This window comes from Pleurodeles waltl, chromosome 8 (assembly GCF_031143425.1).
Source record: "Pleurodeles waltl isolate 20211129_DDA chromosome 8, aPleWal1.hap1.20221129, whole genome shotgun sequence".
NCBI classification, from domain to species: Eukaryota; Metazoa; Chordata; class Amphibia; order Caudata; family Salamandridae; genus Pleurodeles; species Pleurodeles waltl.
The window spans coordinates 153,836,789-153,858,526 of record NC_090447.1 but is presented as its reverse complement, the minus strand read 5'-3'; the positions used below and the strand labels follow the sequence as shown (position 1 = coordinate 153,858,526).

The following is a 21,738-nucleotide window of genomic DNA, read 5'->3' as shown; positions in this document are numbered from 1 at the left end:
AAAGCTGAGATATAACCTCATATCGCAGACAACTATTTTTCTGGTGTTCAATCAGACAACAAAAGCTAGTGTGTCTGATGCAGACTTCAAAAGAAAGTTGTGCTACCGTCTGGGAATGTTTTAGTTAAAATCCATTTTTCACCAAGTCTAACTCACTTCAGAGTCTATGACTGTATATAGTATATGTTGGGCGTTCATCTAATCATCACCAAATAGAAACAGTAGCTAAATCGAACCTGATGGGGCAAATCATTTTCAATCTTTTGTGAAAAACAACACTATTACTGCTTCAATATCAGTTAAGAAGGTAACCAGATTCAACTGCTGCTACATATTTGCGCATGATCTTTTGATCACCTGCTGAATGCAAAAATCTGAAACTCCGTTTAATCTTGAGCATTTAGGGTTGTGTAAACATAACAAGTAAATCAAAAGGCATCTGTAGGTCAAAAGGCCTCTCAATTATTGCTGTTCAGTCAGAGGGTTATAGGAACAACAAACATGGAATAAGTTAAAAATTGTTGGAAATCTACCCAGGTGTGGGCACCCCTGAAAATTCATCCCAAGATCACAAGAAATGATTCCACCCAGAAATTGTCAAAACCTCAAAGCCTCTTCAAGAGAGGTTCAGGCCTCAGTCAATGTGGTGAACATTAATGTTCATGACTAAAATTTGGAAAAGGCTGAACAAGTACACCAAAAAACCCCAATGCCACATCAGCGGCTCTAATATAGAGAACAATAATGGTCATAAAGAAGATTAGGGAACGCTAAAAAAGTACATTTCTTAAAAAAAAAAAAAAAAAAAAAAAAAAACACACACAAACTACCCTGAGACTGTTGGAAAAATATCCCATGGACAAAAAAAGAAGAAAAAAAAAAGACCAAAGTGGAGTGGTTTGGGCAGCAATCCAGAGAGCGAAAAGCCAAATACTCAAAAGTATCTCCATCCAAGTACCCAGCAGGGTGGTGCAGGAGTAATAATTTATCATCAAAGAATACAGTGTTGTGTGGGACTCATGGGGTGAGAATTCTCATATGTGGGTTAGAAAGTTCTCTCCATTACAGACTTTTACTGAATGCAAAAAAATATATATATATATATTTGGTGTTTCTACACATATGTTAGCATATACTGTAAACAAATGAAATTTGCTTATTTAGAAAAACAATGCAAAGCTAGGGCAGGTAAGTTTCACTCACATGCATTATCTTCATACAAATCTGTGTTTCTCAGGTGTGACAATGTGAATGGATCGTACATTTTTTTCGATTGATAAATCATAAAAGCATGGTGTATATATACACACAAATTTATTAGAACAATTTCATACATTACATTAATTAGTGTTGCTCTGACGGCGACCTTCCACACGATTGGGAATCAGAAAATGGCGCATTGCTTGGTCGTCTGCCCATTTTTACATGTAAGCTCTATGCCATAATATTGTACACATTTTGGGCATATTACTTTTTCCCCTCGATGGCGAGGTGTTGATTAGAGCTTTAGAAGGTGTCAGTATGCATCTGGTGATTGCATGTCGACGACTGGACGACAGCCGTTTCAAGTCCTAATAAAGTCCTACAACAGTGGAATACACTAAAGTCACTGGTTGCATGGACATCAAGGTCCAGTAGTAGATCAGCTTTTCCGAATTTACAGCAGGTCAGACTAATACTGGTCTTGTTTCATTCAGTACCATTATAGGTTCAGAGAATAAGACACCTATTGGTAAGTATACTCCGGTATGATAGCACCGCTTTGGCTTTGTACATTGGCACTATGTTGTGACCAAGATTGCTTTGTCTCTATTCCATTAGGTGTGGTAATCTAATGACGCCGTCCTGAAGAGACTCCTAGAATTTGGTTGGGGTCGAAAAGTCAGCAAATATTACCCAACGGTTGAAGTCTGGAATAAAACCAGGGGATGGCCATATTTATTTAGGCCTCTTATTGCAAAATCTAAAGTCGTAGACAACATGGGGTTGTTTGTGTTATTTTGATTACTTTGTTATTCAATGTACACTGCATCATCTGTACTTTAGATTCACACTGTCACACCTGAGGAACATAGACATGTACAACTGAGAATTACCTGGTCCAGCTTTGCATGGTTTCTTTCTAAATAAGCAAACATCCTTTGCCAGTGTACACCTGATACCAGAACTGTTGAAACAGAGTTTTTGCCAGCAATAAAAGTGAGTAGTGGAGAGAACTTTCTAATCAGCATATTTGAAGTCATGCTCCATAAGAGCCCTACGCGATGCTTTGTATTCCTTGGTATATTTACCCCGGTCTCATGGGCATATTGGGTAGCCCATGTTTTTGATTATATAGGAGTGATAATTCAGGCAGCTGCATGACCTGGACACCTCACTATCTAGTTCACCATGCGATTGTTGCTATAGACATTCTACAGAAAAATAGGAGATCCGTTCAACAGGTAAAGCTTGGCCAAAAGAGGCTTCTACAAAAAAGGGCAGTAATCAAAAAACATGTAAATCTCAGTCAGAATGGTGGGGGGAGGGGGTGGGGGCAGGCAGGGGGAGAGAAGAGGAGATTTTGGATTGGGCATGTCAAAATCACCACCTGAACCCCATGCAGATGATGTGGTGGGGCCAAAAGTGAGATGTGCACAAGTGGTCTCAAACATCACGAAGCTTACGCTTTAAGGAGAGGGCCAGAATTCCTCCCAGGCGATGATACAAACACTTGCCTATGCTTCAATTTAATAAATAAGATGAATGTGTGTTTTACTGGTCACAGAAAGTTAAATTTATTAACTGTTAGCACTCGATTAGGAATAAAAAGTAAAATGTCTTCATACAGCCATAGACAATAGAGGGTGTACTTTCTCCTTCATGTTACTTGTCCGGACATTAAGTTCTAGTTCTCAGGGTAGTTGAACCAGTTCACATAAAACACCGCTCTTAAAGTACTGGCACTAGAAGGCAGCCATCTAGATGACAGAGAGGTGAAATTGTACCAATGACTCATCTAACATCTTGGGAATTTAGCTCAAAGGTTTTCTTAAACCATAAGGTGCTTCAAATTTGCCTGGTGGAATTTGGAAGCAGAAACACTGCTCTGCCGCTCCCTTGGATCTTACCAGGCTTGGAAAAATTGTTCAGTTCCTCAAATGTTTTGTTTCAACCTAGTCTTTCTTCTCAAAAGCAGTGCCAAGTGTCAGTAACTGGGAGATTCCATTTCTAAATGGAAATTAGAAGGCATAAGGAATGGCAGAGACAACTTTAAACTGTACAAATAGGCATTGTGTCTCTGTAAATCCAATACCTTCCATCCTGCTTCAATGTTTCCTTTCTTGTAGATTCTTTCTTCGACAGGAGTCTGTTTTAGTGACCTCTCATTAATTTTACCACACAATAGACAGGAATTCAACAGATGGCAATTTTTCAAAATGTACACTTTCTTTAGAAGAAAGGTACTAGATGAAGAGGGAGGACTCTGAAAAGAAGCACGGACCAACATCAGGAAAAACTAAGATCTGGGTAGAACGTTTAGAAATGCATTCGTGTGGAGTTACAGAAGTTTAGGGGAAACCCTTCCAGAAATCCATTCCGCCTAGAGATGCAATTCTCAAATAGTGGGGAAGAAGGACGAGGAGTAGGCACCATAACAAGACATCATCCACTGGTTGTCTAAATGGCGATTTTTTGTTTTTAAACAGGTCATCACTTTGATTAAGGTGACAGCATACAGCTAAGCTACAACACACAACTCCTTCTAGTGTAGCATATAGAAAGGCAATGTGGGAAAGCTGGTATTTCAGTGAAAAAGCTGTGCAGTAGACCAATTTGATTAATAAAGTATTTAATAATTTAAGATTGACAAATTTCTTTCCTAGTGCACAATACAAACATTTTATAGGCACACTGTCACAAAGACCACAAACAACTGAGGCGAGCAAAAACATGAATGGAAATGTGCAACATCGGTTTATGTTTAAGACTAAGGTAGACTTAACTGTCCAATACATATACTAGAACGTTACAAAAAACAAGCCACATTAAAGGATGAGTTACCTAACTTTCAACAACAGACCTTAACCATTTCGAGCAGAGGAAAACGATTTTGTCCAAGGTGGAGGTGAATGGGTTGTAGTAAGTCAACAACAATGAATAATGTTAAGGTGCCTTACAGGTGTCTCACTTAGTCATGACATATTTAGGGCCAAAAGCGGTTTTGGGGGGAAGGGAGAAGATTAGCAGTATGTAGGAGTAAAGAATTACAAACATAGTTAAGGGTTTTTTCAAAGTGAAAATAAATCCATAGCACACCCTTTCTTTATGCAATTTTTGATAAGGGAAGCTGAGAGGTGGTACTTTCTGCGGATAAGGTCTGCATTACTGATATAGGATGAGCAGATGAAGATATGTATTTTAGGTACAGGGCGGTGGCTACATTACTACTGAGAAAAACATGAATAAAAGTACATATTAAATAACAAATCGCACTGTTCATCTTAAAAAGAAGTTTCTAATTAAATATACAGCATAAACACATTTAAACCGGGTATTCAAAACACTAATTGATATGCCAGAGCTACACTACGGAAGAGCAGTCACACTTTTAGAAAATCTTTACTTTCTTCCCAGCCACACCGTCTATCTAGATTTCAAACCTAGATGCTTCAATCTAGAATAGAGCATCTGTAACTAGGGAAAGCAGTATGGTACTCATTTCCATCCATAAAAAACAATGAATTTACTCTTGAGTATAGAAAGGAAAACGTCATGTTATAATCCCATGTCTTATAACAGTGGAGAAAATTGAAGTGGGTGCTCACTGTGGGCTAGTAGTGCAGAGAACCATAAGATTCCACATTTTTAAAATGTGAAAAACATTCACCAAGGACATTTTTTAATGTACAATATACTGCAAATAACTGGAACAGACAATATACAAACTGTTACAAAAATATGTATTCTTTTTTATTAAAAGCACTAGAGCCAAGGTGAGCACAGAGAATGTAAACATAGCTATGTTTAGCACCAGGTATTGAACACTGGGAAACGAATATGCAACTATGAGCAGGAGGAAAGATGATTTTTAAAATGGCAGACTAACAAAAATTATTTTCCTGGACTGGCATTCATCGCAGTCTGTCCCAGCGCCAGATGGTGGCATCATCACAAACAGCTATAAGGATGCTGCTGTCTCTGCTAAAACTGGTCTGTCGTATGGCAGCTACGCACTTCGGATGGGTAAGTGTTGTACACCTGCAAAGAAAGGAAGGAGGGGGCCCATAGGTTAGTAGATAAAAGCACAACTGAACAAAGATCTTTTTAAATTTTAGAAACTAAAAAAAAAAAAAAAAAAAAAAAAAAAAAAAAAAAGAAAGTCTGAGGAAGGCTCATTTGCCATGTGATTTTCGTTTTGAATAGAACCTGGACAATATTTACTGGGAGCCCTCAAAACAGTAACTCCAGAAACCAAGTGTGGTTTCTTCCTATTAAGGAATGCCACTACTCATTGTGTACTACCGTTTCTGTGAATAGAATGTGGTGAGAGTAGGATTAGAAAAGCAATACAGCTTGAAGGAGAAGCAGATTGGTGTGGTGGCTGAGGTGTACATCTTCAATAAAGGGAATTCACATCAACATCTGTGGACTTCTACTTCTTTACACCAGGACAGGACGCCATATGCGTTCACAAAAAATGTGTCTGAGTCAACCCTAAACAAACTCTGTTGCTAGGGCACATCTTGCCCACAGATGTGGACAGCAGTGGCGGCTGGTGAGATTTGTGAGTGGTGGGGCCGGGCTTGGTCCGAGGAGTGGGGAAGAGAGGCCAGTGTGGCACAACATTTGTTTGGGAGCTTAGTAGCCATTTCCTGCGCAAATATAATTTAAAAAATGGAATAAAAAGCTGCATTTTCCAGCAAAAATTTTTAAAAGAAAAGGAACAAAAAGGAATACGTTTCATAAGCCTGGCTTGTTAGGCAAGCCTGATTTCCTTCTTTATTGAGGAGTGCAGCTGTCAAGAAGTTTTGGGGTTCGTTTCTCCCTCACATATTGCTGACTGATTTTTAATGAGTATTTTTCCATCCTGCTCAAAGTTAGAGTATACCAAGTTTTTCTTCCTGTCAATCACAACCTCAAGTTTGGCAGTTCTTTTATATAAAGATAGTGCTGCAGGCTTGATGCATTGTTTATTTGTACATGGATCTCAACAGAAAGCCATGCAAGATATACTATGATTCCAGTGAATTTGATAGTGAAAAATAATAAACCAATAATTTGCAAATGCCATTGTGTGCAGCAGAAGTAGCCCTTGTAAGTTTGAGCACAACGCCAGCAAGGGTTGATTCACAGACATTACATGCCCCTAGCAGTTGTTACCCAATTAACTGAATACAGCAGAAAAAAACGATGATGTAGTATCACCTACATTTCTGCCTGGACCTAAACTTGACAAAAATGTATCCAGGTGGCTGACAGATGCCAGGAAGATGCAACCGAATCTACTTCTTTGTCCTCCAGCAATCTCCAAGAGCAAAACTACAAATCCCAGACTGCAACTTTGCTGTTGACTAAAAAAAAAGTGCAAATAGCTGTAGGTGTCTCACAATCCTTTCTGAAATGTGTCTTATTACTATCTTAAAAGCATTTGAATGCCACATGCAAATGGCAAACGCAGTCAAAACATGGAAATGTTACAAGCAGTAGGGGGGGGCTTGGAAGCTATGAAGAAATAGTTACAGAACTACGCACCACACCACCCACCCACGGCGTAATGAAGGCCCTGTAACCGAGTGTGCGCCTGCACGGACACAGAGGACTATATACCCAGCAGAGGCGCTGCCAGGCACACCGGGCACCCACACAGCATATTTGTTTAACCGGTCTGTCTGCACTGAAACTCAGCCCTTTATTCCCATTGCACTGTACATCATATTCAGACCCAGCATAAAAATGACCTTCCCTCGCCTTAAAAAACAACACATGCATTTAACCAACAGGTAATAAGCCAACACCCTTTTTTGTTTGCTTTGGTGCTTTTTTCATTTGCCTCGAAGTGTCTGGTTGAAATCCTCTGCAGTGGTGTTTCTGTTTTCATTTACTTTTTGGAGCGTCTAGTCTACAGAGGTGGCTTATGATTGCAGAGGTTCACGTTAGGGGGGGATGCGGGCATATATCCATATGTATATTAAAAAAACATGTAATACGTGGACTAGGTGAATCATGATAGACTGCAGCACAACTAGGCTCTGTGCCCCAACTTAATCGATATACCCTGGCCTGTCACGTGGAAACAAAATAATGAACATCCGTATGGCCATTTTAAACATTTAGGCGCGAGCTAGCAGGGACCGACACCTTGTAACAGCCACGTATGTGAGTTCATAGGGTTCTTCAGCCTCGTGTGAAATCATACCTTATATGCATGCATACTCCTGCCATTGCTTTGTTTGAATTGCAGTGATTTCCGATTGGATTTGCCATATATAGAACGCCTCCTACTCTTGGGTAGTTTGAAAGATGATTATAGGCAGTGACACATGATAACTTTGCAATTGGACATAAACAATGTAGGGCATAGTGGGTGAAAGTTAGATGCATGCATGTTGAAACGCAGGGGTAATTTTTCACATTAATTGCACCGCACATTTCGCTGGATACACCGGCCAACAGTGTTCTCCTTTGGCGCGTACAAAAACACATTTAATTTACATTCCACCAAAATTCAACTTCAAATGCACTTTTTAAAGCAAACATAATAAAGTGGTGTTGTGCTCATATTATCCCAATTTACTCATTAACAGCATGTGTACTTATTAGCACTGATAATTGCAACTCTGAACTTGTTAAAGCACGAGAAGAAATGTTTTAAAATAGTACTGAATTTCGACAGAAAATGCACAGTCCTTTTGAAGAATGCACTTTCCCATAATATGCCATTGGTTACAGGGTCCCAATCATTTCACATGCCTTTGTCCTCTGCCTGTACGCATAGTGATAAATCATGCCAGATGCCAAGGGTTATGCAAGGACGGACATATGCCCGTGAGGTGGGCAGACAGTGCAAAGTATGTCAAGTGGCTCGAGTCACGTTTTATATTCATAGTCCACTCCTGAGGCAAAATGCTCCTCCGGCCCCAAAGCCGGCTGCTGCAGCAGTAGTACACCCCCGTGTACAAGGGGCCCAATTACAACTACGCCAGTGAGCCTGGGACCAGCAGCTATTAATTTCTTTTTTATGGTCCTTACCTGGTGAACGGCTGAATGCTTGCCTGACTCTTATGTGTGTCAATGTGGCACTGCAGTAAATCATGGATCTATCGGAACAGACACATGGCATGCACTGTTACTAAAATGGTGGCACGTACTCTAGCCTGGGAGCACTGGCAGTCTCAGACACCACTCATGTAGAGTGTGTGCAAACTCGATTTCATGGCTTTCCGCCTGCCACACCCTTTCCTAACTTGTCACAGGGTGGGGTCCCACCTGGGGTCCCACCCACATCCTGTAACAAGTTAGGAAAGGGTTGGGTGACAATACTCTCCACTCACTGATTGACGTGAAGGCTAAGCCCTACATGGCTTGCATTAAAAATGCCCAGTGCTAACTTTACCTCTACGTCATCAGGGGGTGGAGACTGGGCCTCAATGCTAGGTCTTTGCCGAGCTGATGACATCACAGCCCTCAGGACTGTGAGACTGTCAGCCCGGCAAATACTTAGACTTTGGACCCACTGGGAGAGCAGTTAAAGTAATGTGTCAGTCACGTGTCTGCATTGTTAGTAAGCACAGGAACTACAACACTGGTGTTGGCGAGTGTGGCAGACAGTGCTCCCCGATCTTTAAAGTTACAAGGGAGTTTTAAAAAAATTTAAAAAAACATAACATTGGAATAAATGCTTTCTTTTACTGTGAATATAAAGAGGGCGGAGCCCCAACGCCCATGCACAGAAACCGAGGCTGGTGGACAGTGGCGTCAAGTCTCTGAGGTGCAGTTATACCCGGTCAAATTATATTTGGGATCTAGATAAAGATGCCAATATGCTACAGCCATAGTTAACACAACTGGCTCTGCTCATCATGTTAATCTTCACTAATCTATTAATGAAAGCCTGAAATTAAGGCCTGTCGTTCTTACACAGGCACTGTTTTTTTTTGTTTTCTTTAATAATAATGCTTTGTGCATCTAACCTAAAATCTGTTCGAAGACTTAGTGCTGGTGGCCTTGTTGACTACTCCTCGAGTTTAGTACAGGATTAAAGACATAGCCACAACCTGCATGGCCTTGCCTGAAAGATATTTGTAGTCCTCTGATGCATACTCCACGATCACCAGGTCAGCAACTAAGCTGCCTATGCAGCAGTAGGCGCCACAATGATTAAATCACTCTGACTTACCGCTTACATTACCAGCAATCCTTTCGAATGATGCACACACCCTGCCACTCACATACTGTCTACTTAACGCACTACATACAACAGGCTCGCGAGAAGGGACAGGTTTCATCAGGTGTGGACATCGTGGCTCATCAGGCCAAAAATACCATAAAAGTAAAGGACTGGTATTTTTACTGTTTTGATTACATTTATAGAGTCATGAATGCCAAGATTCACTTGTTGTATAGCTTTGTATCATTAAAAAAAAAAAAAGAAAAACGATGCATCTCTGGCTGATCTAATTTTCAGAATGAAGAAAAACAGCCAATTTCTGAATGTTTTATATTAGGAGAGCTAAGGTGCAAATGTGTTAAAAATGATTTGAACTTGGCAACTAATTCAGACTAAATTGACAGTTGGGTGCTAGCACACGAGGAGTTGAACATGTTTGAAATGTAAAACTAGTGCTCCCGGACTGTTCTGAGCATACTACTAGTACTTCAGCTTCAGAGTTCTATTTTATCCTTTTATGCAGTGATAAAATCAACCTTCTTGTACTCTACCACTACATGGCTTCCTTCCTCATCAGTATTTAATACTAATGAGTGGAAAGTGAACGATTTCATCCTGAATGAGGACCATCAGATCAGGATTCAGACAAACCAAAGGAATAGATATAAATAAAGTTTTTAATGGGGCATATAGGAGAGTTGCATAGAATTGTTCACATCAACAACACCAAATGAGCAATTTGGTCAAAATTCTACCACCAACAAAATCTTATGCGTGTTGAGTGGCAGCAGAAATAGTCAGTAAGTGATCACAATCATCCATACGATTAATCTTCTGGCATTAGATTTAGATTACAGCAATCTGCTAAATTCACTTCAAATCATACATTGAAAGTTGCATCTCTCAACATACTAACATGTTGAATATGTACTTTCCCTCGCTCCACCGTGTCTACAGAGGTACACATTTACAGCATCCGGAGTGCAAAGTTCAAGGCCTTCTATTTGAATAATGTAACTTTTGGAAATGGGGACAAGTTACTCTCTCAGTCAGTAAGCACTACAACTCCAGCTATATTCCAAGAAAAAAAAACGGTGGTTTACCTGGTTTCAGAGATAAACTCCCCTGCTAAAATCACTTCATACCTTACTTAAAATGACATTTCCCTCACTCCGCTGAGGTACACATCTATGAACAGCAACCAGGGTGACTAATTCAAACCCCCTGGTTGGAATACATTCATCTCATGAAAATGGGGACAAGTCATTATCATTCGTGCTGGCCTAATTGTCAATACTACAAAAACACAAAAAACTTTGTTAATCCACTAGTTCAACCAACACTACCCACCCTTCTCCGCACCCGACCCCTCAAACCCAGAACAGAGAGCCCAACCGTGGCCTGTGGATTAGTGTGGAACCCTGGTTGGAAGCCAATGTGAAAATCAACAATCACTGACTTCTTTATATCTGGGAGATAAATAAGCTTATTTATGGTGGTCTAAAAATGTGGAGGCGATCCATTTCGATTCTATCTCCATTGACTGCAAGTCTGTCAGGCTAATGCATTAACCGTGACCTCTACTGTAGAGCATAAAGAGAATTACATGTCGTTGCCCCTACCGTTGTCAACTTTGAAATCCACAATGGTTTGTTCATCAGGGGTAAAACTGTACAACTGAGACTTTGACGCCCATACAATCCCTGAAATTAGAATTGTTGGTTGTCCCTTTTATTAATTTTACATATGAATACTGTGACCATGCATAAATTTATTTTCTAGACCAGCGGTTGATCGATTGACAATAGACAGAGACTGTATTTATGGGAGATCGTTAGTGACCCGGTCCCTATAGTTCAACAAAAGCCCAGGCCCCAATAATCAGTGAGGACTAAGATGGAATGCATTCCTAATGCTGGTTCATGGATTTTCTGCTTTAAAGTTATGTTACTCCTTCATTCCTTGCTTACTAGTAGTCATCCCCACAGTCATAGACAAACTGATGAGATAGTGTCTTAATCTCAAGTTATTTTGCTCCCTATCTTCCGAAATTATTAACCTGTCTGTTCTGGGAAGCTGGAGTATTGGCTTCTCTGACTCCCTCGCGCTTTTCCCCTAAGCGGAAGTATGCCAGTCGTTTTACAAAAGCATTATTTCTCCAAGAGCAACTGGCATCTACAGAGCTGGGAGCCTGGCAGCTTAACTGGTGGTTCGATTATTCCGGCACAAGAGAAATATACTTGTGCACAATAAGCTTGTGTAGCTCCAGTGCATTACCCAACTGTAAATGATTTTGGGGCTAACCAGAGTGCATCTTTGCTGCTGAGCCTACCTCTCCACACCACAATCAATGATCTGCAGGATCTCAAATTTGCAGACCAACTGATCAGCAGTCACATTTGATTCATGAGTGGGAATTCAAGAAGAATCAACTGCCAGATGCTTTTATGTACAATGTTATGTACTCTTACTGGAGTGGGGAATATAAATGTGGTTGCTTCCCAATAAGCTCCAGGGGCTTGATGATTTGTCTTTCAAAAACGCCTGCAGACTACTGTAATAGTGGCTCCCGAGTACCTCCTATGGGTTCTGTTCTGGACATTTGGACCACTCTAGTTCAACTCCGACATCATCTTGAGGCTAAGCAGCTCTTATACAAAGCTATTAAAACAATACATTTCCAGCACCATGGAACACAGGTGCACTTCATGCTTTGGTAACTCACAATATGTTAGTAAAAGGGAGTCTTCGACAGCCATGAGTTATACACATGATCTGCTTACCTTGCATGGCAATAATTCACTTATCAAACGGTGTCATGTTACAAGCCAATCTAACACTTTTAAACATATGCAAAGGATAATATCTGATCAGAACATACTTAGCTTTATGAGGGTCTTCTACTTCCAAGTCCCAAACATAGAGTTTACCCACTTGATTTCCCAGCGCCAACATCTTTGAAAGAAAGGAAACAGTTTAAGAGTGTTTTTTACAAAAAACAACAGTCTATTAATCACTGTAGTACATTCACAGATCTAGGAATTTTAAGTCATTGGTTGTAAGCTTTCTCTGCACCACAAAATAAGTTTGCTTGAGAACAATTACAGCCTTACACCACCAGAGGCAGAAAATATCAAAAATGTTTGTCTTAAGTAGGATAAGAAAAGTACGTGATGCACTCTTACTCTGAAGATATACAAGCAATAATTCAGATGTGATGTAAACTGAATCCTATGAAGGTCCCAGCAACAGGTCGCATCCACGAGCATTGGAGGCAGATTACTTTTGTGACAGATGACTTGTCCATACCTCTACTGTATTTATGATAAACTGGATCGCCACTTTGAATGTTATATCCAACTCAACAGCTACCTACAATACATTATAAGAAAACTTGCCACGAAAACGAATATCCACTTTCCTAAAATAGGAAAGATGAGCATCTCCAACGGTGAACTAAAGGGTAGTTAGGAGGATGGACAAGAACTAACGTGTTCTCAATTTTTGAATGATATGCCTTCCTCTTTTTTCATCAAAGGGACTGGCCTTGCCTTCGGCTTCTTTGTGAAAGCATAGGGCAAAAGCAAGTGAACAAGCTATAAGGAAGCCACAATTTACTTAAAGGTTTAGAGCAACCTCAGGATTCAAAGAAGCACAAGACTTGTGATCTGTTCTGGAAGATATAACCAAACGGCCCGAGGAGGGGTGTTGACCCCGATCAGATGGAAATGGAGCAAAATCCCCTTCTTTCTGTCCCTTAACCCCATTCGCTGATAAGACTCTTAGAAGCAGTGGTTATTTGCACAACCCTGAATTTGGAGATACGCAGCATGTGCATTACAGTTCACTGCTCAAAAATACTTCTTTCTTACATTTGGAAAGCGCAAATGCAGAGAAAGACACTTGCTAATAACATCTATTCTGTGTTTTCCCCCAAGTCTCCTGATAAAAATGGTACCTCTTGTGTGGGCAGGCCTAAGGAAGTGTCCCGGAACGCAACATGGACACATCACATTTTTCCACTGAAAATACACGGTTTTTGCGAAGTGCCTAGCTGTGGATTTTGTGACCTAGGTCAGCCAGCACCTAAGGAAACCTAGCAAACCTGTACATTTTGGAAAACTAGACAACTAGGGGCATCCAGGACGGGGTGACTTGTGGGGCTCTCACCAGGTTCTGTCACCCAGTACACATTTTCCTTACATTTCAGTGATGCAAAGTTCAGGAATCTGAAGGGAGCCACACACTTCCTTCAATTCAGCATTCCCCCAAGTCTCCAGATTAAAAAAAATGGTACCTCACTTGTGTGGGTAGGCCTAGTGCCTGCTAAAGGAAACATCCCAAAAGATATTGTGGAGACATAAAAATTATCTCACAAAACAGTCTGGTTTTGCAAAGGAGTAACCTGTGTTTTTTGTACTGGATTTGGCAGCCATCTAGGGAAACCTACTAGAGCCAGACCTTTCTGAAAACTAGACACCCGGGGGAGTCCAGGGTGGTGTGGCTTGCATAGATCCTCCAACGTTTTCCTCCCTAAAATGCCTTGAAAACCTCAAAATTAGTTAAAATATAATAATTACAAAAATAATAATAATAATCATATGTCACATTTCTGTGTGGGCCCACTGTGCCAGCACAAATTCCTTACAACCCAGTGAAAATGATACCTCACTTGTGTGGGTGGATCAAGTGCCTACGAAAGGGAATGGCCAAAAACGTTTGGAGACTGAGGAGGCACCAAAGCGTGTTGATAAGCGTTTTTTAAAATACGTTTTTAGGCTGCCTTTGCAGTGGGCACCAACAGCGTGCAGGGAAAACGATTGGAACATTGCTCCCACAAACAGGGAGCTGCTATTTAAAGCCTCTCGCTGCTTGCGAAAGCAATGAGGGCTCCCGCAGGAAGACGGCTAGGTGTGCGGGGGCCTTAAGGGTAAGACCTTCGGTCCCCCTTTGGCAGCAAGCAGCTTGTTTTTATGCCACTTTGAAGTTATTCCATGGAGAGATTATTGAAATAACAATAGTCTCCCCATAGAGCGACTTCAAAGAAGTACGCAAGCAAGATGTTTGCTTGCAAGTGTTATAGCTGTTTTTAGGTTCAGCAAAACAGTCTCTTCTGGCCTACTGGTAAGGCTTTTGGAATGTTACCAAGTAGGTTGAAGGTTCAAGTTCTGGTATATCATGCAGTGTTTCTGTTGATTTACTACTGTTTTGAAAGTTAAATATTCTTAGTGATGTAATATTTATGTCTTTCACTAACAAAATCTTTGGCTTGAATGTTATTTATGTCTGGATACTATACACCAAGGAGTCCTCTATGGACAAATGGTTAAGGTTTCTGACCCTCACAGTGAAGGTTAAGCATTCCAACCTTAGTGTCTCTCTGGTCATTTGCCCAATATAATTTCTTGTCAATTTTAACATTTAAGGTATGTACTGAAAGGTGATCTCACGCTACTTGACAATTAAACTTTCCTTTTCAATTTATCTTAAAATGTATCATTCTAACTAACTGTGCAAGACTGGGTGCCTATGTGGCCAAAGGCCATACATGTCAGTGGCTGATTAACATATAGTAATTAAAATTACTTTACGTTAAGAAAACCCCTTAGAAAATCACTGAAAAAAATCCAAAGTCTACAAGGATGTTCTAGTGGGGTTCGGAATTTACTTGCCCAAAACCAGAGAAATTCGGCAGTTAGTTATTTCAAGTAAATATAACTTGTGCCTTAAGGTATCTATAACTCCCCCTTCTCTATTTTAATAATTAATGCCCCTGGAAGGAGGTACTCCCCAGTGCTGCAGGGGGAAGGAGGGACCAGGAGGGACCAGGAGGGACCAGGAGGGACCCCCCCCCCCCCCCCCCAACACATTGTGTTTACTTAATGTCCAGGTGAGGTAGCGGCCCTCTGGGCTTGTGCAGGTGCCCAGAGGGCACATTCAAAATTGTAATGCCCTCAGGACCTGGCCCATCCAAGTGTTTTAGTGAAAAGTGGGGGGGGGCCTAAGGGGTCAGGGTGTCGCGCTACCCTGGCACTTTGTATTTTTTCAGGGACTCTGCTTCAGCTGAGTCCCAACATGGCCGCCAAAACTTTTTTGCGGAAGTGTTGGCTGCGGCATTCAATCAGATCTCAGCACGAGACCGTGAGGGTGCGCAGAGCCTTCACGTCCCTAGATATGCACAAATTAGTTTTTTCTTAAATATTTCAGGGGCACATGGCTCGCATGCCGTATCTAGGGTAGAATAAGTCAAGGCCACGCAACCAACACCCGCCCCTCTATTCCCCCAAATTTAATCAGAAAAAACAGGCCTGGGGTATTGGGTCTCATGGCCTAATAAGGCTTGGGGGAGTGCAGGCCATGCGGTCCTCCTCCCCCCTAAAAAATGTAAGGCCCTGTGACCCAACCACCCTACACCAATCCCCCAAATTATGCAGTATAATGTGGCACATTTTTTAATAGTATTACTTGCAGAATTTGGCTTGTTTTTAAACTTGGTAACACTATCCGGTTATTGGCTGCACCTCATTAGAATCTGTTTAACATACAAATATAGAAATAAGAAACTGAAATGTGACCAGTCAACTTTTGCAAGGAGCTTTCCAAAGTGTGGCAACATGTATCGCTACATTTTTAGCATTTTGTTTTTCAACTGTTCCAACTGGAATTTTTTTTAGTTAAAATCTGTAGAATATGCGGCAGATGATGCACTATATTGGAAATGTGGCAAATATATAATTATGCAAACATCTCCACTGCCGCACAATTCCAGTGGCCTTCTCTATACATTGCGCCCCTGCCATGTACTGCTTATGACCTCACATATTATATCACTCACAACATTTGTGACATAACTCATGACATCATCCAAGTTTGTGTTTACCTTGCTCTATTAACTGGTATAGCAGAGCTATGAAAATAAGAGCAAAATAGCACAGAATAATATGCATCATTATTACTACTATCATGCACACAACCCCTATAGGTGAAGGAAGCTTTTGTTATGTGCAACATTGACCCTATACCATACACTTCACAGGTAGCAGAGTTCATGCTGAACCATAGATTAAAGGGTAACCTGTCCTGCACATGGTGTTTAATCTGTATACAACGAAAAACAAGTTTCTCCAGATACTGGAGCCTGGTTACATAACTAATGTCCCGTTACAGTTTTTACCTGTATCAAAGCTCTGACAATCACTGAACCAACACTGAGAAATGAAGTGGATACAAGTAGAAAAGCAGGTACTGCTAACACGGTTTCCTCTCTATGGAGAGTTTATTCTGTACCCTACTGTTTGCAGACAGAGAAACTCTCGTGAGAAATACATTCACCCAGCTCCAAGGTACATAGTCCCTGATAACTCAAAACCTATAGCAGAGGATACATGTACAGAAAATCATGTAATATCGTAAAGACTCTTTTGGCCCCAAAAGAAATGTTATTTTCATCATATGACCAAACATCAAGAACTGATTTTACAGCAAGAGATTCACTTAGACGGTACAGGGCTAAGGGCAGCTTACAGATAAGTAAGCTATCTTCTGTGTACTTGCTTCAATGCCCAGTGCATGATAAGAGCTTGGAAAGTAATGCACTTCAGAAACAGTTGCATATTTTGAGCATACTATATGCATTAACTTTTTGGAGCCCATTTCATCCCTTAATAATTAGGATCTTAAGGCAAAACGAGAGCAACAGATTCTACAAAATCACCTAGTACACGTGATTAAAATGGCGAAATAAGTACGCGTTGTTTGGCTGCATTTACCACAGACTGAATTACACTTACAGATTACTGGTGGCTTCTAATACACAAAGTCAAAGACAGCATCTCACCTTCTGCCAGAAATCCATGGAAAACCTCATATACCAAATATCACATTGACTGTAGTCAAATCGTCCAAGGATGGTCACGTTTGACTCACTGGATTTGATTTTATCAATGTCGTCTTCCATTTTTCCTGGTTTCCAGCACACAATGGCGTTTTCACAAGACTGCAGAGGAAGAACACAAAGGCTTTTTCTTACATTTAAGCTGTACAACATCAGTGTTGCATTTTCAAATATGGCTTAAGGTTACAAAAAGAGGCAGATCTGATTTTCCAACAGCTTTTTAAAGGGTCTCAATGAAAAACAGTGACATATCTTGAAACTTTACTTTGAAACATATGAATGCATTTTATTAGGTTTAGGTCACAATTTAACACAATTTGCATATTCGCTTAAGCAATTAGCATTTTTTAGCCTTGTGTGTGTGAAAAATGTAGGTGAGATCACATCATATGTTACAAATATTTAAGTGTTCCAACCTAAACTAGATTTAAGGCAATTTAGGACAGTGTAATCCATAAGCAAAATATAAAAGCAAACAAAACGTTTGTCTTGGGCCATGTACTGTATTTAGAGCAAAAGAAACATAATAATTAAGGAGTACTTAAAATATTGTTTTATTTAAATTTTACAACAAGAAAATCGTTGTGGCTCAGATATCTCTGCAAAAGAGCCGAGAGCAAATGCCAACACCTGAGGATCAGATTCCTATTTCATTTCCTGAAATGTACGAATAGTATTGTCACTGTTGCAAGATCGTGTTGGTAATGCTCCTAACCAAATGCATCTAATTTACAAAGGCTGCCGCTCAATTTGCTAATTGCCATTGGCAAACAAACTGGCTGGAACCATAAACTGCTGCACATAGTCTAGGGTTGCCTGTGTTCCCAAACAGTGGACCCCTGACCTGCCACCTCGATCTGAACTGTTCCTTTTAAAGCAGGGCCAAGATGGATTTGCATGTGGCTGTTTTTCCAGTCTGAGTGTGCAAAACACAAAGCTGGATTGGAATATGGCAGCAACGATTGCCAGTGGCTGAGACTTTTGAAAACATTCCACCCTTCTTCACCTTTTGTTTTTCTTCGCAATGGAAGCACTATACCCTCCTTTACCCTCTAACTGATGAAAGGATTCCATCTGTAGATACTAAAATATCCAAGCAGGAATACTTAGGTGAGGAGCACATTTAGAAAGGGAGTCTCTTCAAAGATGCCTCGAAGTAATATCCTATTGAATTCATCCGTTAAAAAAAATAAATAAAAAACAAACAAGATTAGATTTGACTCCTGGAAGTGAATATGAGAAGGACATTGCAGACCAAAGGCTTGCCTTTTTCGTAAGAAATGTTGAAGCTCTGATGTAAAAAACAAAATAAAAAAAGACAAAAAAAAAAATGAATGACTGCTTTAGCTCTGATTCCCCCTGAACAAAACATTTTATAGCAAGGCACAAAAATCTCACAAGCGTATTTCTTTAGACATCTTGAAGCATTGAACATCTTTAGAAAGGTAGGTTCTCAGAGTTATGTATCAGACATATTGGTCTGGCATCTGCGAGAAGAGTGCCAAACATTACCGGTAAAGGTTGAAGATGGCAGCAGAAAGTATGGAACCTTGAGGGGCTCCGGAGGTGAAAGGGATCTTTTGAGACCTGGAGGTACCAGCAAAGGAAATTGCTGGTGAATCTCAGTTGAGGCACATGGGTGCATAGGAAGGTGGGATGTTCAATTGTGTCAGAAGCAGCAGAGAACCAGCAATATCAAAAAGGAGGGGAGGTCTCCATCTATAGTTATAAGGTCTCTGTGCTGGAAATTATCATTGATGCGATCTTGGAGTTGAAGAGAATTCTTTTTCAATCACTGAGAATGGGTGGTAACAGTGATGGGCTTGTAACTGGAAAGCTCGTCCAGTTCTAGTGTAGGATTCTTTAGGAGTGGGGATGGTGTGAATGACAAGGCTGAGTATGGGGGTGAGAGCGTCCCAAGAGCATCGACGAAGGACATGGGTAAGACATTCATCCTCATGAGGAGTGGCTTTGAGGATGTTGCGTAGGTTGGTGGGAATCAAAGATATAGCTCCTACAAGGCAATACCAGAGCCTTCAAGGGGGAGACGTTGCTAAAACCCCTTAAAAGGAGACTTCGCTAAAACCCCTTAAAAGGAGACTCAGAAAATCAAGTTTGTACCCAAAACCATATGTTGCCTCATAACAGGAAAATTCCATTACCTAATCAGTGTACCACTCATGTGAGCCTCTTCAGTGTTCATTCTCCCTCAAGTGCCTTTACAAACTCATCCCCTTCCTCCTGTCAACCCAGTCTCGCTGCGCGTTTCCAACTAACCAATATCTGAGTGCATCTGTACTTGGTCAGCAATCAACCAACTGGGTGACCTCTAGGAATGTTTGGAAATCAAGACAATGCCTTGGCCTGACATGGTGGAATTGTTTTAACCACTAAACACAAAGTATTTAAAAAATACATTTTTTTTTTTCTTCCAGATGATGAATGGACTTTGGAGAAACCAGCACATGCTTTAGGCAGTGTACAAGCAGCTTCTGAAACTGAACCCAAGTGCCATAGCAGGGTAAGCTTCCAACGCTCTACATAGCAAAAAATGTAGGTAAGTCTACAGTCATTTACATCACTGTCCTCTAAGACACTGTCTACAAACATGTCTATCAGCAACTTTGGGGATAACCAAAATCATGAACTGAGGACATACACAAACATAGCAGGAAAACAAGTTGGTAAATGTTTAGGATACGGCTGATACACTTGTAAAGAAATGAGAACATCAGCCTAACAGCTAGACCTGCTTCCAATAGTTGGTACTCCATATAGACAAAATAACAAAAATGAAAAATCATACAGTGAAACCGCCTAAATACATTGGTGAATACCATACCTTTGACAGAATAAGGTCCCCAAGCCACCGCACGCAGTCCACATAGTTCCTGTGTATGTCCCTTGTGGAAAAGTCAGGAAAATGAATCTTCTGAGAAATAAATGGTCTGTAAGAAAGATTACACAAGTTCTTCAGTTACCATTACGTCTGCAGTCAGTGGCTTTAACAATTAGACATTTTGATATGTTCCATGTAAGAAAGAATATAAAAGCAATTGCCCTCTGTCATATCAAGTGACCAGGTACATATGCTTGTGGCAAAATAATTTTGCCTCATTCAACACATCTGTTTAAAAGAAAGCCATGTTACATTTGTCACTCCTGGAGCAAAATCAGGGCCCCATGGAAGAGTTAATTAGGAGGTCTGTGCTCCTTCCAGCAGAAAAGTAATTTAACATCAGAGACTAGTAATCTAGTTGATGGACAAGCTTAAAATGAATGTTTACCATCTTTCATAAGAAAACTTATATCTGAATCCAGAATTTTAATAATGTATTAGGTTTTACTTTTTGGTATAGAACATACAGTCCAGTTTGACAGTAGAGGCAAGAGCCTGTTTTCTAGATATAAAAGTAAAAAGCATCCTGTAGAGATGCATGGGCAGAGTGTGCATGCTGTAGAAATGTTTAATGCAGAAGCGTTTAGAATGCAATGATGCAATGAATGTTGAAGGCTGTTTGAAGTGCGCTGTTAACTGCAGGTGGAAGGGGATGGAGCCATAATAGGCGGTATGAGCCTGCGACGTAAGGGTCTAACATGAAACAAATAACTTACCTCCTGCGGAAGGGACTTTTGAATTTTGTGTGAAGACCCTGCCCTCCAATTCGAACATTTTCCATTACAGAAGAGCCATGCACTGACTGTATGGACAGACCTGCCTTAAACATGGTGGTGTGCGGGTGTTTGTCAAGCAGCAGTAATCAGCATGGAGGCAAGTGGAATCCCAGGCATTTCTAGAAACTGAGAACTGCTCTAGTCTAAATTTCAACAACTTTTAGCTGACCAAAGTCAGATCAGTCAGTGGAAAGGAAACATCCATTAACGCTTCGAATCATGTTGACTAATTATTCCATACACAACGTTTACAAGGCCAGTTAGTACTGAACACATTGTTTAGGCTTGGGAGCCATTCTTAAGATAGGAATCTCCTTTCAAATCTTTCCTTTGGGTCCTACGGGAGAATGGCTCTGACCACAAACATCTAGTTTTTGCTGTACCTTTGTCACGTTGGTTGGTCAATGGTCATTGTTTGCCTAGTCCCCATGTTAATCTCTTCCCCAATATTCATCAATATCCTGAACCTCAAACGAGGCAGGATAACTTTTTTCAGTACCTACTAACCCATACTCTACACAGTATAGATCAGCATTTATTTTTATCTTGGAATTTTTCTACTTTTGGTAACCTTGAGTAGGATTCGCCCTCCATGATTTGCAGAAGTTGAATTACACACAAATGACGTAGCCAACTAAGCATACTTATAGGCCTCGGAGGGATTTCTGTTGAGTACTTCTGCTTTCCTCAAATAAGTTTGCATTCGAGCTTCTATGTGCCCAAACTATGTGGGAGCATGTACATACTTCTTAACCGCAAGCCCCTTCTCCTCTATTTTCACAGGCATCATCCTCAATTT

The 21,738-nt window shown here is 40.6% G+C and overlaps 1 protein-coding gene across 2 annotated transcripts in view; it reads right to left on the bottom strand.

The window, feature by feature from the left end:
• Positions 1–4,926: 4,926 nt before the first annotated feature.
• Positions 4,927–21,738, bottom strand: part of EED (embryonic ectoderm development) — a 62,706-nt gene continuing 45,894 nt past the window's right edge. For both annotated transcript variants that reach the window (XM_069203986.1, XM_069203987.1), the window contains 4 exons: positions 20,107–20,212; positions 17,208–17,366; positions 12,252–12,325; positions 4,927–5,241 (listed from right to left, as the gene is read on the bottom strand). In XM_069203986.1, coding sequence (XP_069060087.1) covers positions 5,115–5,241; positions 12,252–12,325; positions 17,208–17,366; positions 20,107–20,212 — 466 coding nt within the window. In that variant the 3' untranslated portion in view covers positions 4,927–5,114. The remainder of the gene's footprint in view (positions 5,242–12,251; positions 12,326–17,207; positions 17,367–20,106; positions 20,213–21,738) is intronic.